This window comes from Halichoeres trimaculatus, unplaced genomic scaffold (assembly GCF_033239565.1).
Source record: "Halichoeres trimaculatus isolate MK-OKI-2021-1 unplaced genomic scaffold, fHalTri1.1 fHalTri1_scaffold_23, whole genome shotgun sequence".
NCBI lineage: Eukaryota > Metazoa > Chordata > Actinopteri > Labriformes > Labridae > Halichoeres > Halichoeres trimaculatus.
Window position 1 is genome coordinate 20,737,874 of NW_027437201.1, and position 16,332 is coordinate 20,754,205.

The 16,332-nt window shown below is 38.7% G+C and overlaps 1 protein-coding gene across 1 annotated transcript in view; it reads left to right on the forward strand.

Annotated features, from left to right (window-relative positions):
- ankfn1b (ankyrin repeat and fibronectin type III domain containing 1b) overlaps positions 1-16,332 on the forward strand; it is a 212,083-nt gene that overhangs the window by 6,167 nt on the left and 189,584 nt on the right. Inside the window, exon 2 of the mRNA XM_074663682.1 lies at positions 2,071-2,161. Within this exon, the coding sequence (XP_074519783.1) occupies positions 2,145-2,161 (17 nt within the window). The 5' untranslated portion in view covers positions 2,071-2,144. The remainder of the gene's footprint in view (positions 1-2,070; positions 2,162-16,332) is intronic.

Consider the following 16,332-nt stretch of genomic DNA (forward strand, 5'->3'; position numbering starts at 1 on the left):
GTTCACTGAAGGGTTTGTGGGTAATTCTCTCCAGTGTGTTGGGTGTGCTCTAAAGTGAATGCACATTCAACTGAATGCTCTTAAGTAGAGGTGTGAAAAAAAAATCGATACAGCAACATATTGCGATACTTTGACCTGTGATAGAGTATCTATATTTTAACTCTTAATATTTATATTTTTGTTAAAATTAGATAATCGAAAAATTAGAAAATTTAGAAAAATTTGAAAAACAGGGTGTCCGTGGAGTCTTAAAGAGTATAAAAAGTTGATTTATCTGTATAACATTCGGCTGGTGAAGTTGTCCGCTATTGGAGCTTGGCAAGACGGACATACAGGATTTCAGATAATGAATCATACAAGTCCATTTAGATCACCTCAGTGGCGCCTGCTCACATGTCATCAATGACATGCTGATGGACACAGAGAAGCTGATGGAAAGCAATTCGCACAATCTCAGGCACATTTCCTAAATTTTGATAATGAAGAAATTTGTCATAAGGTCTTGAAACTTTTTAAAAAGTTTTTTAAAAGTAAAAGGTATTGAAATTAACCGCAGGATTTCAGCATATACCCTGAAAAAAAATCATATTTTAGCTGTTTGAAGTAAAATACCACTTCTGCACCTCCACGGCTGTAGATGGCGCCCAAGAGCTACTCCGCTGTATGTATGCCTGTAGTGTACAGCTGGCCGTGCATGAACGGGGAAAGAGGAAACAGCGCTTTTTTAAACTTTTCTCCCATGATCTTGGAGCCTCCGACCACCAAAACAAATCACGAGTCGCTTTTCTCTCATTTTCTAGCTGGGGGGTCCAGAAAGTTGCCAAAAATAGCGACAACGTCGCTAAGTTGGCAACACTGGTATCAACCATATACTGTAAAAAAATGGGCGTCATCTTGCTCGGCTCGAAGTGAGGTCGCCACACAAACTGCTCCCCCTGGTGGCTGGCTGCAGTATAGGTTAAAAAAACATCTCCCCAGTCATTCCAGATGGGCTGTGGTCAAACTTTAAAAAATTAATACACCTGGTAGAAATGTTTCTCACGTCTGATTGTTGTGGTGATTTGAAGATATCATTTGGCTGTCTTGTATTCAAGTCCTCTTTTTTCTGAAAAGTTACATTTGGCTAAAAACGAGGCTTCAAGTCACGTTTAATGATGATTGACAGCTGCCGTTCTTGTGTATTTTTTGGGGGATTGTAAAATATGTCGGAGGTAGAGTCAAGAAGAGATCAAACTCTGAGAAGAAAAAAATAGTTAGCATTATTTTTTGTCACTCAGCTCTGTAGTGACTATCAGCATGTGTCAATGGTTAGACCTGATCACAAGACGAACCCTCCTTTTTCCATGTTATTTTTAACCAAAAAAACATTCTCTTATATTTGAGTCATTACGGTAAATTGTGATTCTTTGGTGTTTCCGTTTTTTGCAATTTTTAGTTCATTTTTTAACACTAAACCAGGTGAAAAAGTTGAATGATGATGATGATGTCTACAGACAATATCAGGAGCCATATTTTCCCTAAAGATGAACATCCCACCCCGACTCTTTACCTGTGTGAAGATGTTAATCAAGTGGTGTCACAAAACTATAACTTCCTGTAGCTTATGTAACATTTTCCCATAACCTGCTCTCTGTGTGAGCATGATGTGACAGAAGCAGTCACCACGCTTATTTGCTTTTCAGCTCTTAAAATTCTTCATCTGTTTACACAGAGGGACCGAATCCTGCTAAGTCATTACGGATGAATACAGGAAAGTCCGAGACAGCAGAGACAGCAGGGCTCCCTGTGTCTCCATCATAAATCACACAGTATGAAGACAACTTTGAAACTCAACACCTCGAGATGTGAGAGGCCCACAGAGGCCCTTAAAGAGACAGAGAGGAGGGTGACGGGGAACAGACAAAGACTTGTTTTCAGGAACATCACCAACACCTCCTCTTATGATACCTGTGTCCGCTGGAGAATGAATGAAAGCTGGGATATCCCCTCTGCTTTCTCAGCTTTTTTTTCCCCCACAGCACCAGGTGTATGCTAACTCCTGCTAACACGTGTGTCTGTGTGTGTTCCCAGGTGAAACTCTGGAGTCACACTGTCAGGACCAGAAACCCAAACCTGGAGAGGAGCTGGAGCCCCGGGGTGCTGGAATGGATCAGCTCATAGAGTAAGTGTGTTCCTGTTCGCTGACGGACAGTTTCACGCAGTTTGCTCAGGTTTTTATTGTGTTTGTAAAATGCACTTCCTGTCTCTATTTGGGGGTTTCCTGGAACTGTTGTTGCCTGCAGGAGCGGCGTGTCAGCCGTAAATACGAGCAGATTGCTGATTATTCCCTGGGATACTGTACAGTAGACTCAGTGATTCAACCTTAATACACCTCACATCAAGGCGGTTGGTTTTATGAAAGCCATTTCACAAACAGAAGCTTTTAAAGCTTCTGTTTAACATTCCAGGCGTAGAGGGTTTGTAGAGCGGTGTTTTGGTTTGAGTGGGAGCATGAAGATTACTCTGACTTCCCTTCTGTTTAAAAAACAGCGTCCTGACAGAAACTGAAAAGGAGCTTATTTCTTAACGGAAAGCTCTTTTGGGAGCCACCGACGTCTGATCAGATGCTGTTGTCTCCCTCTGTTTTGTAATTTTAACACAACAGGACTTGGAAAAAGTTGTTGATTTGATAAACACAGCTTCTTAAAAGCAAGGGTCAGACAGGGGACGTAAACAACCCAGCATCATAAACACACATCTGTACGTCACGACCGCCAAAGTTTGGTCACTCTGTCCGTCTTTAAAGAAGCGATTACACAGGGAGACAATCCTGTGACTGACGCCACAGGGGAGTGATAACCAAGCTGTTTGTATGAAGGGGAGGAGCTGATTCACCCGATCCGACACAGTCCGTCAATCTCTGAGGGAGCTGGAAGACTCTGTTGATACAGTCTGACACAGTTTCTGCTGTTGGAGCCATTCGCTGACTTTTTAGTTTAAAATACTCTCAGTGCTTTCTCCTCACACGTGTAGCATCTTAGCTTTGCAGACTGAGCCGATACCAACTCTGATTATCAGTCATCATGGAAGCCGTTAACCAATATTTGGACCTGATATTCATTTGCAGTTAAAGTAAAAAGTTTAAACTTTTAAAGTGATACTCCGAGATGGAACAAGTTGGGTCCTGTCACAAGGTTTAGGGCAGAAATTACGCCTACAGCAGTGTTTTTGTGCAGCAGAAGCCCAGAGCGCTCGCACCAAACACCCCCTCCCTGCTCCTCTGCAGGTTTCCTCTGCACTCAGACGGGGCCATATTTTACTTGACCAAAAACACAAATAAACGAACTCCCACCAAAAAAATCTGATATCGGTCTGCATTCACAATTTATTCAGAGAATTTTCAGCGAGTTACTTTCACACAAAACACCGCTAAATACAGGGTTCCCGCGGATCCTTGAAAAGTCTTTAAAGGCATTGAATTCATAATTCTAAAAATAAGGCGTTAATTGGCATCAAAATGTCTTAAATCCAATTTTCAAAGTCTTAAAAATCTAACCACATTAATAAGATTTATGTTAGATTGAACTAAAAAAATATTTAGCAAAATGTATATATTTTTCAAAAAGAATTCACTGATTTATTGTCATGGCAACATCGGGCAATCACAAAAGCAGAACTAACAAAGCAGTGATGTGGCTGCACCAGGATCTCTCAGAGCAGATGCATGTCTTGGTTTTAACTACAGTGCCTGGAGAGGGAAAAAAAAGGTGAAAAATTGGCAAAAAAAAAAATAAATCCAAAAGTGGCTTAGGAAAATTGATCATGGCAGCAAACTTGGAAATTTAATTTGAAATTAAATGTCAGAAAACATGTAAAAATTCCAAAAATGTTTCTGGCAGTGGTCAAAAAAAATAATGGGGGCAAAATAGGAATAAAGGTATAAAAACGGGCTTAAAAAGATAAAAACGTCCAACAGTGGGACAAAGTGTATGAATAAAGGTCATAAAAGGGATAAAAATTGCAAAAACTGGGCAAAAATGGTATGAAAGTGGAAAAAGGATAATAAGTAGGTGCAAAATAGGTATGAAATTGCAAAAAAAAAAAAAAATTGGGAAAAATGTGCAGAAAAATCCAAAAGTAGCTTAGGAAAATAGTTTTTGGCAGCAAAATTGGAATTTAATTTGATATTAAATTTAAAAAAAAATGTAAAAATTACAAAATTGTTTCCGACAGTGGCCAAAAAATGATGAATGGGGGGCAAAATAGGCATAAAGCTGTAAAAATGGGGTTAAAAAGAAGACAAAAAGTGATGTTTTATTTAAAATAAACATTGGGTTAAAATGGCCTCTCACCCAGGTAAATCATGTGGTGTTTTTATTTTATTTTTTTTTTTTTTGTTTCAATTGTGGTTCGTTGTCAACTTGGTCTTAAATTTGATTTCGAACGGTACATGCTGGATTTCTCCTCTAAAAACAGCTGTCCACCTAATATCTGTCCACTTGTTGGGAGCCATTTACCATCCGTAGAAGTGATGATATTTCGTTTAAAAATATGTTTTTTGGTGGTCAACTCCTCCACGTCTGTTGAGAAACCATTATACTCTGCAGTGCTTCTGAATCCAAGTTGCATCTGGCGTTGTTGATAAATAAATAATCCCTCTATAAAATCAGACAGTACCATGTTTAGGCACCTTAACCCATTCTTGTGACTGTGAGAGAGTGGAAGAGTAGGAGATTTTCCACGCATTATAAGGTTATATATCGAGAAATAAATATGTTAAATTGAAAACTTTGAGATTTTTTTTGTTAGACAAATTAATATTTGTTACAACATAAACATAAAAAGTATAAATACCGATTGCCAGATTGGTACCGTATGATTTCAAATGTGAGAGGTACCCATCCCTAGATACATCTGGGAGGGAAACTGTATTACAGCCAGGTACCACCTCAAACGTGATGTGTTGTTTAAAGATGAGAAAATATTTGCATTAGCTCTTCAATATTTTTATTTATTAGCAAATATTTGAGTATTTAAAAAATATGACCGTCTTTAACTGAGCTAACAAGCTACCAGCCGACCCAGCTCCTCTTCTGTCTGTCTTGGCTCATGTTTTTGTCCCTTTAACAGGCTTCTCCTCAGTCCCTACACACCTCAGCAGCTTCCCTTGTGAATGTATCTCTTCCCTCCTCCGTCAGACTCTGATATGTGCTGTATCTCCTCCAACTTTCCTCCCTTCTCCTCCTCACATTCTGCAGATAGAGGCAGAAACAGGACTGTTATTGTATGGTCTGTGTGTGTGTGTGTGTGTGTTCATGTCTGACGGAGCGTTCAGGTATGTGTGTGTGTGAATCACAGCCCCATCACTTGTCACTTCATTAGCCCTTTCTCTCAGCCGTGTGAGTGGGTAAAAACGTAGACTTCATGGCTCTGACGGCGCCCGGGAAGGGATGCGTACCTACATGCGTCTCCTCCCACCTGCTACACCTCAGCCTGTCAAATGAAACCGCTCATTTACAGCATGTTAGTGATTGTTGAATCACCCTCCCTGTTAGCCGCAGCCCCTTCAGCCCCTTCGGCCTTTCTGCCAGCGTCACAGGCTCTCTCTTAATGACGACTCTGTGCCACTTCAGCGCGCCGCCGCTCTGAACCCTGACTGACAGGAGCTCCTGACTTACGCAACACCTCTCTGCTCTCCGACCTGTGACTCATCAGTGAGTCATCCCCTGGAGTGAAGGGCTGCACATGCACCCAGTGCCTGTGCACACACCTTCATACTCAGGTGTGTGTGTTAAAAAAGTAGTGTGTACATTTTATGTTGTCCCTCTCAGAGGAGCCATCTTTCCTCTAAAGAAACATTTTATAATAACCCAGATATTTCTAGTGGAGTTAATCTTTCTCTGATAAAGAGCAGAAAGCAGAGCGGATGATTGTGTGACACTCGGTGAATTCAGATGACTTCTGTGTTGACGCAGCCTGGATAAGATAAGGCCGAGAATGATGATGATGAAGACTCCTCTGATATCTGGGCTAAATTAGATCCAGAGAGGTGCATGTTTAGCCACTAGAGGGCGACACAACCTTTGGTTTCTGAGGAAACAGCAGCACGCTGACTTTCACTCCACATGGAGACAGTAGATGTTCATTCATTCATAAATCATCCTTCTTCTTAGTTTGGCAACAGTTATTTTCTAATCATATCATAAAGTTTTTCTCTTTACAACAAGTTTTGAACATTTAAAGGTAGAGTCTGCAGGATTTTTCCTAAAAAATATCAACTTTTACAAGATAATCCTGCTCAATCACCTCCTCTGGGCCTCTATACATGTGTGTCAGTGCCAGTGTCAGCCTCAAACCCCTTTCTCAGCCTGGATGTTGATGTTTTGGTTGTAGTGGGATGTTTCTGGGCGGAGAGCAAGCATGGTTACATCAGCCAATTAAGTGACTTTGTGCGTTGATTTGCAAGTGGAAGAAGCGAATCAGAGCAGCTACGATAGCAGATGTAGCATGGAAGAAGAAAAACAATAAAAGTGAATGAAAATCCAAACAGATAAAGGTTTTTCTTAAACGAGAGCATTGGAGAGCGCCGCAAGTTAGCTTTCTGCTAACCAAGTATGTGTCAAATACCTGTGGTTTGCTTGTGCTAACATGCTAAGTCAGGTGCACGGCTCTCAAGTCTCCCCCATGTAGAAACGCAATGCTACAGGTGGTTTCTGGGCTAGTAAGTGTGTCTACACACTCATGGTCAAAGGCTGCTGGTGTGTGCTACAGCTGGCACTGAGCCAAGGAGGAGGAGCCTGGTTTGAATGTTGTGTTTACTGATGAGTAACCAAAATTCTTGCAGACCCAGACATCTTTGTCCTTATCTTACATCTTGGAAGTTGGTGGTGTGTTTATGCACTCATGGTCGAAGGCTCCCGGTGTGTGCTGCAGCTGGCACTGAGCCAAGGAGGAGGAGCCCGATTTGAATGTTCTGATGAGTAACCAAAATTCTTGCAGACCCAGACATCTTTGTCCTCTTCTTACATCCTGGAAGTTGGTGAAGAATCATCTGCTTTTACCAAATATTAGGAGTGTGTGAAAAGAATCCAGCCAGAGCCAAGTTTGGAGGCTGTTCGCAAATTTCAACCCAGTCTGGTTGTGACATTGTAGCACTTAATCCCAACTATTCTGGTTAAAATTTCTGTGTAAGTAAAATACTGTGTAAGTTTTACTTTCTTGCTGAAGAAATCTGACATTTCTCCGTCTGTCTGACCAATATGGCTCCAGAAGTTAAATACTATGTATCCACAGATTCTCCATTTGTGGAGACATACGATGCATTTCTTTGTTTTGTCATTTGAGGAGCTGAAAGTTTTGACGGCTCTGTTTTGGAAGCTGTCGTTGATTTGTTTTACGGTCGCCTCCGGAAACTGGTGTAAACCGAGGAGAGCTTCAGTGCATAATTCATGATCCTTCTGGACACTGAAAGCCGTCGTCATGGTCAGGCTGTCAGAGACAGATGCTGGGGTGTAGTTTATGATGTCACTGATTGCCGAGTCCTGCCGTGCGTCCGGGTCGGTTAGGGTCAGTCTACGCTGGAAGCCGCTGCAACAGTCGGCGCCATCAAGACTGACATTTTGTCTAATTAGATGCAAAATGAGGCCGGCTCGGGACACAAATGAGAGAGACAACAGTGTGCAGCTGTGTTTGGAAGCTGGTGATAACAAACTCATTTAGCTCTCTGAAATGATCTGGAAACACTGCGCCAAAAAAATAAAAAAGGAAAGAAATTAGAGGCTTGATATCGTTAGCCTTCATAATCAACAGTTTCCTCATAAAATTGTTGCATTACATCAGAGCTGCTGGATGTTGACTTCTAAGCGCAGCTAGCTTAGCTTGGCAGATGCTAACAGTTTCTTAAGAAAACTGATTCAGGATTTTCAGCTTAAAGATTTCCTGATGAACTGAGCACAAAGAAATTAACATTACTGCCTCACAATCACCATGTAACAAAAACAATTCAAAAAATAATAGTGCTAGCTTAATGCTAATATTTATTGAAAATTGCATTCTGTTAGTGGTTAGCAAAAAACCTGACCTGACCTTTGCATTTATTGTGTTATTATTTAAGTCTGAAATTTAATTTCTTATTGGTTGCCAGATTTAAAAAAAAGGCAGATGCCGATATGCTTCAAAAATGCTAAACATCGGCCTGACTGATAATTGTTCTATCCCTAAAAAGAACCAAGAAAAACACTGACCCTCACCCTACAAGCTCTTCTTTTTGGCTTCATTTTTACAGATGTGGAGTGTTCACAGTCAGAGGCTTGTGCAGTGCTCGTCTTCATCAAAACTCTGGGTGTTAGCTTGTTAATCTCCATTCTGATGAGCTGTGAAAACACTTCCTGTCACAGTGAGCTGCTTTCTGCTCAACGCGGGTTGTAAATTGGTCATTTGGGGCTGAGCTGTCACACTGAGAGAACGCCGGGCTGACGTTTACAGCGAGCGTTTACGCTGAAACACTTTGTGTTGATTGTTGACGTGCCTTGGTGCAGATGACAACCAGAGAGGCGTAATGTTTTCTTGTTGCCTGCTGTTCATCATGAGGTCAAAGGTTGGTTTTCACTCGTCTAAACTCCCAGCCTCCTGTCCCCGGCTCCTCCTCCCTTATTCTGATGGAAACACTGATGAATGTACTCCACAGCCTGAACGTCTGTCTGAGGCAAACAACCATGAGCTGATCAACCGGCTTTAAAGATGATTCATACGTGCTCCAGTCCTGAGGGTCTCCATGACTCATGCACTCAAACTTTTCTTCCTGTATTCTAACATTAGCAGCATACTGGAGACATACATGCATGACAATGGCTCATTACAGAGGTCTGGTGTTAAAGGTCCACTTCATTCATGGAGTAGCCACTTCCTGCTGGTTTGTCAAATCACAGATGGAGGACCGGCGTGGCCTGAGGACGCTGACATCACCGTATGATTTGTGAGCTCTCCCTGGTGTGTTTATTTATTACACCTTTCGTCAGTGAGAAGTCTGTTTATTGATGCCTGAGGCGGCAGGATAATAGCTCAGGTAGCCCGCTGCATGCATGTGGGGTTTAGATGACAGATTATCACTGCCACAGGGACTGGCTGTGTGTGTGTGTGTGTGTGTCTGATTCTTCAGGCGTGTGTGAACAGCATAGCAGGGAAGTCTCATGTGTGTGTGTACAGAGTGACATGATCACAGCACACTGTCAAAATGTCCTGGAACTGCTCTATTCAGCACAGGCTGACGGACTGGATCAAGTGTCTTCAACCTGTGGCTCTGGAGCCCCAAGTGGCCATTTGACCCCTTATTAGCAATATTGTAAATATATGTTATTAAATTCAAATAAACATTCAGAAATTGTTTTTTTGGAAAAAGTTTTTGAAAATTTTCACAAATTTTTACTATTTCAAATATTTTTTTAATATAATTTTTTTCTAACTATTTGATTTTTTTAACTTTTTAATTTTTTTTTAATTCAAAAAATGTTTCAAATTTTTTTAAATTTCAAAAACAATAAAAATGTTTGAAATTTTAAAATTTTGGGTTTTTGCAATTTGTTTTAATTTCTATAATTTTTCAATTTTTCAAAAACTTTAGAAAGTTTTTTCCAAATTAATGAAAAATACAAAACTAAGACATCACATGTAAAGTTTAATCAATCCAGAAATTCTCTTTTTTTAAAACTTTTTGAAAATTCAGAAACAGTAGGAATGTTGGCAAATTTTTTACATTTTATTTTATTTTTTTTTAAATTTATTTAGCTTTTTTTTTCATTTCTGAAATTTTTAAATTTTTTCTAAATTTTTGGAATATTATTGCCAATTTAATGAAAATTACACAACTAGGACATCATATGTACAGTTTCATCAATCTAGAAACACTCTTGAAATTTCAAAAACATTAGAAATGTTTACAAATTTTGGATATTTTAGGGTTTTTTTTTTGCATTTTTTTAAACATTTTTTTAAATGTTGCAAATGTATTAAATTACTAATGACTCCCTAATTTTTTCAAATTTTGAAAATTTCAAAACTGACATTTTTGCTAATTATTGAAATTTTGAATTTTTGGGGGGCATTTTTTTTATTTCAAAATTTGTTGCAATTTTTGAAGTTTTTGAATTCTTTGAAAACTTTGGAATATTTTTTCCAAATTAATAATAATTAAAAAAAAATAGGACATCACATTTACAGTTTCATCAGTCTAAAAATGCTATTTTCTAAATAACTTCACTTCATTTTTTCTATGTATAGAATTTTATCCACTTTTAGTAGATTTTGTGACTCCTGAATGACTTTGATCCAGGTGAGCTGAGGCATAATGGCTTCTTTGAATTAAAGGTTGCAGACCCCTGATTTAGATTATGATCATTTTTAACTAAAGACTGTCTTCTCTTTAGATTGTGTGCGATCATTTCTGTCTTTGCGCAGATCTTTGTCTCAGGCGGTGATTCACTCGTCTCTGGGGAGATTCTTCCTGTGTTGAGGTGTCAGGATCACCAGAGGAGAGCTCTCACCTCACACACACTCACACACTCAGATACATGCAGCAGCAGTGGTTTAATCACACTGCCCACAGTGATGGCGATGACACATGACACACGGCAAAGGTTCTGATCCAACCAGGCTGCTGCACAATGAGTCACTGAGGGCAGGACGCCGGACGTCAGACACTAGTGAGGGAAGAAACAGAGGACAGGGTCCATCAGAACACGCTGAGTGTGTTTACTCAAACACAGCAGCAAACATGATGAATGTAGCATGAGTAAGACTGTGGGATTCACTGATAGTCAATTAACTGACAGTGGGTTTTAACCAATAATCAATACACACATCGGTTGTTGTGTTCTCACTCACTGGGTAATATTCACTGAGCAGCAGAGACGCTAACACCCCCCTGTATCTGTCTCAAACAAGAAACTTGATAAAAAACACCAACAACTCCACACTTCGCTGCAAAAAAATGAAATCTTATTAAGTGTTTTTGTCTTATTTTCATTTTTGACAACTTGAAACGAGACATTTTTCTGGACTGACCATTTGATTGTGGCCCATATCAAGCATAACTCTTCTCCAAGCCCCCTGTGAATATTATCCATCCCTACATTAATTTTTTATTCATGTTTAGCAATTTTCTCTAGCAATATCTCGACTGTTGTGATGCAGGACTTGGAGAGTTGAAACTGCTCGGTGATGATAGAGATTTCTGCACAGTTGTAGCTGTATCTGTTGCCGTCACGCTGGCCAGCTCCTCACTGCAGTATTGAACAGTTTGCATTTTGCAGCCCTGCAAAACGCCGTAGCCAAAACTCCAGCGCTGCTTGCTGCTGGAGTTTCACATACAGCTACTTCACCGCACACACTCATGCACACACACTGGGCAAATGACACGATTTTCATCATCATTGCGAGTTTATTTCAGCGCACAGTGAAATGAATGAAATCCCGCAGCTGCCTGGAAGGAAAGAAACACAAAGAAAGAGAAACCAGCGCCTGCTTTGTAGAAAGGTTAGTGTGTAAGTATGAAATTTAAAGTGAACAGTTCAAACATCAAAAGGCTGACACACAGTTTCAGACTGAATCCAGGTTCAAAGAGACCTGAGAGCTTTCAGAGTGCCACGCTCAAGGACACACACACACACCAAGCAGATGCTGGCTGACATGGTGGCTTGGACCAGCAGAATACTCCCTGTAAGTTACACCGCATCGATTAGCTCTTTAATCACTGAGGATAAAGCTGGAAAACCACCACCCAGAACAGGAAGCTGTCCAAATTTCCTCCAAATGCTCTCATCAGCACAGGCTGACGGACTAGAATAAGGGTCTTCAATCTGTGGCTTTGGGGCCCTTTAACTCAATATAAGCCGACAAAGAATAATGAGTTGAGCAATATCATAAACATTTGTTATTAAATTAAGTATACTCTCAGAATTGTAAAAAAATTTTAAATTTCTTCATTTATTTAGATTTTATTTTTTTTTTAAATTGTGAAATTTTCAAATTTTTTGAAAATTTTTAAGATTTCAGATATTATTAACATTTCAACATTTTTTGCAATTATTGAAAATTTTTCAAAAAATGTTTCAAAAAAATGTTTCATTTTTTAAAATTTCAAAAATAATAGAGATGTTTGAAAATTTTGCAATTTTTAAAAATTTTGATTTTTGTGCAATATTTTTCTAATATCTAAAATTTTTGAATTTTTCAAAAACTTTGGAAAACTTTGCCAAATTAATGAAAAACACAAAACTAAGACATCACATGTAAAGTAACATCAATCTAGAAACATTCATTTCAAAAAATGTTGAAATTTCCAAAAAAATAGAAATTTTTGAAAAATTTGGGAAAATTTTTACAATTTTTATTTTTGTTTTACAATTTTTTTTTAATTCTGGAAGCTTTTGCAAATTTTATTTTATTTTTTGCAATTTTTTAAGCTTTATTATATTTTTCACATTTCAAATTTTAAACTATTAGAAATTCTTTAAAAATTTAAAACATGTTTAATTTTTTTTCTAATTTAAAAAACAATAGAATTTTTTGCAAATTTTGCAATTCTTTTTAAATTTTGATGTTTTGTGCAATATTTTTTTAATTTCTAGAATTTTTTTAAATTTTCAAAAACTTTGGAATATTTTTGCCCAGTTAATAAAAAATACAAAACTTAGTCATCACATGTACAGTTTCATTAATCTAGAAATGCATTTTTCTAAAAATATTTGAAATTTCAAAAACAATAGAAATGTTTAAAAATGATGGCATTTTTTTATTTCTTTGCAATTTTTATATTTCTAAACTTTTGAGTTTTTTTTTGAATTTATTAAATTACTAATGACTCCCTATTCTATTCAAATTAAAAAAAAAAAAATTGGGGAAAAATTTCACAATTTTTTTCAACATTTCTAAATTTGTTGAAGTTGTTGTAAATTTTGAATTTTTCAAAAACTTTGAAATATTTTTGCAAAATTAATGAAAAATACAAAACTAAGACATCACATGACAAAAGGCTGACACACAGTTTCAGACTGAATCCAGGTTCAAAGAGACCTGAGAGCTTTCAGAGTGCCGCACTCATGGACACACACACACTCACACACACACCAAGCGGATGCTGGCTGACATGGTGGCTTGGACCAGCAGAATACTCCCTGTAAGCTACACCGCATCGATTAGCTCTTTAATCACTGAGGATAAAGCTGGAAAACCACCACCCAGATCAGGAAGGAAGCTCTAAGAGAGAACCAGAGAGCTTAAAGAGCCGCTTCAGGACACGTTACCACCCATCCAACCCATCTTCAGACCTTGGTACTTTCTTATTTTCTCTTTATTCAGCCATGAATAAGTTGACTTGGGGATTTTTCGCCCTGGCACCCAGGGAGCGATGATTCATTGGAAACGTAAGGTCAAAGGGTGGAGGGGGGTAAAGGGAGTTAAAGAGAAGTTCAAAGTCAGCAGCCCGTACTTACACTCCTCATCTTTTATTCAGTCCAGCCTCAGGACTCGCAGCTCTCGTTGCATCGCAGCATGTCTGACTGACATTATGCAGACTGGGAGGACGGGGGAGGTTACAGCAGAGGGAGGAAGGATGGACAGGTAGGAAAAGAGAGGAGGAAGGAGGAATAAATATGTGTCTAGCTCCAAGGCCGCCGGGCACGGTGTTTCCATTTTCCTCTCAGAGGATGATTCATTTACAGCAACAGTGTTCCTGTGTGTGTGTGTGTGGAAGTGTGTGTGCAGATGTATTTATAGCACACTGCTCATTAAATCCATTAGAAAAACATCATTATTCAAAACACAAGGTTAAAGCAAGTGGAGAGGCACAGTGAGTCTTTAAAATAAAAGTTTTGTGGAAGTTGAAGCTGAGGAACTCAGACGACAAAGAGCGAGAGTTTTAATTCAGAAAGAGTCCGACAAAGAGGTCGGAGCGTTAAATATGTACAGAGTGTGAACACAGAGCAGACATCAAGCCTGGAGGATGAAATAAAGGAGCCAAAGTGAAACCGCCTCAGGGAGTCTTCTCCTTTTAAACCTTCACATTTACCACAAAGCTGGATAACTCTTCCCTCAGGCTGTTTCCACAAAGAGCCGAGGAGCGTCCCCAACAAAATTCAGACTTTTGGTGGAGCTGGAATACATGAATTGGAGAAGACGGGTCAGAATACTGAACGAGACCACGGTAGAGGAGCACAGACCTCCAGCAAGCATATTGTGATTGTGACACAACACTTAGTCCGACTTTAATGTTATACTCCCTTTCAGCAGACTGTCTGCTACAATTTGGTGTAGGTGTTGTAGGTTTGTACGAACTTTTGTTTCCTGACAGTGTCGGAAAATTATGAAAACCCAGTTCATATTCCAGATCTTAGTATCCAAGGGCCAGTTGTTCAAAGAATATGATCCGGATTTGGAAATCCCATTTCTTGCGATCCAGGATCAGGTAATCCGTCTCAGTTTTATGCCGGTTTTTCAAAGCAACATTGGATTGGATCACCCCGACCTGGATACACAGTTTACCAGTGCTCTACATGGGACAACTTATCATAATGTGGGCCACCAGCTTCTACAACAGGTAGAAGAGCCAACATGGGGTCATTGTAGGTGTTTTTTTGTTATTATTTTGAGGGAAAAAAATAACAAAAACATTCAATTCTTTGTTTTATTTTTTATGACCCGTCACCTGAGCCACAACAAATGAATAAGAAATATACATAAAAAATACAAAGTAGATATTTAAAAAAAATGTCAGAAATGTTAAAAAATAGCCAAAATGTCCAATAGTTAGCAAAATGAAAGAATGTTCAGGGTTCGTCTTCATCTGTGAAGGAGAGTCCAGAATTTTAAACTCTGCTTTCAGAAGGTGGATCTAAGGTTTTTTCTCTGGCTTGCTGCAGTTTGCTCAGCTTGATTTGTTGATTTGCTCTTTCTGTTTCTCTTTTTTTTTACTTTACTGTACTGAAGGCCTTCATTGGTAGCCTGAATTAACTTTATCCACGTTATCACAGTAATGGTTAAACAAGCCAAGTTCAAAATACAAATCAAAGTATGGAAACTAAATTGTAGAAATGTTGTATTATTTGACCAACTTTAAAATTTTTACTTGGGTCATTGGACCGAAACATGACCACGGTGAGCGAAGGTCCATTTCTTAATGGATTTGTCATCTAGGAGGGCCAAAAAAACAAATTTAGCGGAATGTATTTTTTGAAATGGCGGGGAAATTTTTTTTGAATTCCAAAATCCAAAATGGCTATCGTGGAAATGATCTCTTTAAAGGCTCCGACCTACAATGATGGACAATACATGTTTTCAGATCTTATTTTTGTTAAGAAATACATATTTCTGGGTTACACAATGATTTGACCTTATTTTAACCTTCAAATTCAAGATGGCTGCCACTTTTGGTGATTTTAACATCTGAAGTCAATAAATTAGATGTTGATGTGTAAACAACGCTTGTTGATTGACTATTTCCCATTAAAAAGGACTTTACGACTATGACTTTTCTGGCTTTTTTGGCTTTATCGAACTTTTTTGCAGTTTCAGACCAATGGAAGTTAATAGATTCCTTTATTTTGCTCCCATTTAAATGAATGGATATACACCATCACCATGGAAACCACTGGAGCAAAGACATAAGTGTGATGCCACAAGGAAAACGCAGGCCGTTTTCAAATTTGCCTACTACATACTGTGTATAAGGTAGTATGTAGTAGGCACTGCATACTGCTGCATAAAAAAAAAAACCCGGCTAAATTTGTTTTTTAGCCCTCCTAGATGACAAATCCATTGAGAAACGGACTTTCACTCACCGCGGTCATGTTTGGTCCAAAATGACCCAACTATTACTACATCTTCTTTCTGAAATCCACCTTGAAATCCTGCCACCGTGTTGGGATCAGCAAAATCCTGTTTTTCTGGATCAAAGTGATCCAGATCCTCCTGAATAGTTCTGATCAACACAAACTGAAGATTTGATCTAGATTAACACTGGGATTGGATAATGTGATCCAATCTGATTTCGAAAATCATTCTTTCCCTTTTGATCAACCCATTTTTAGGATTTAATCCAATCCGATAACCAAAATCTGATTGGAATACCTTTAAACAACTGGTCCCAGAATATTGTCAGGATCTGGATCATACTTTTACATCTGTTAGATATTATGGTGACCTTGTCTTGTATTGTTTTGCAAAGCAATCCGACCATTTATGGTGGAGTTATCTACACATATGGTGAAAACAGCCCTATCTCACAATGATAAAGAATCCTTTAAAATAGTCCTGGATCCAGACGGTGATCCGGATCACCTCCAAAATTTAATCACTTCTTCC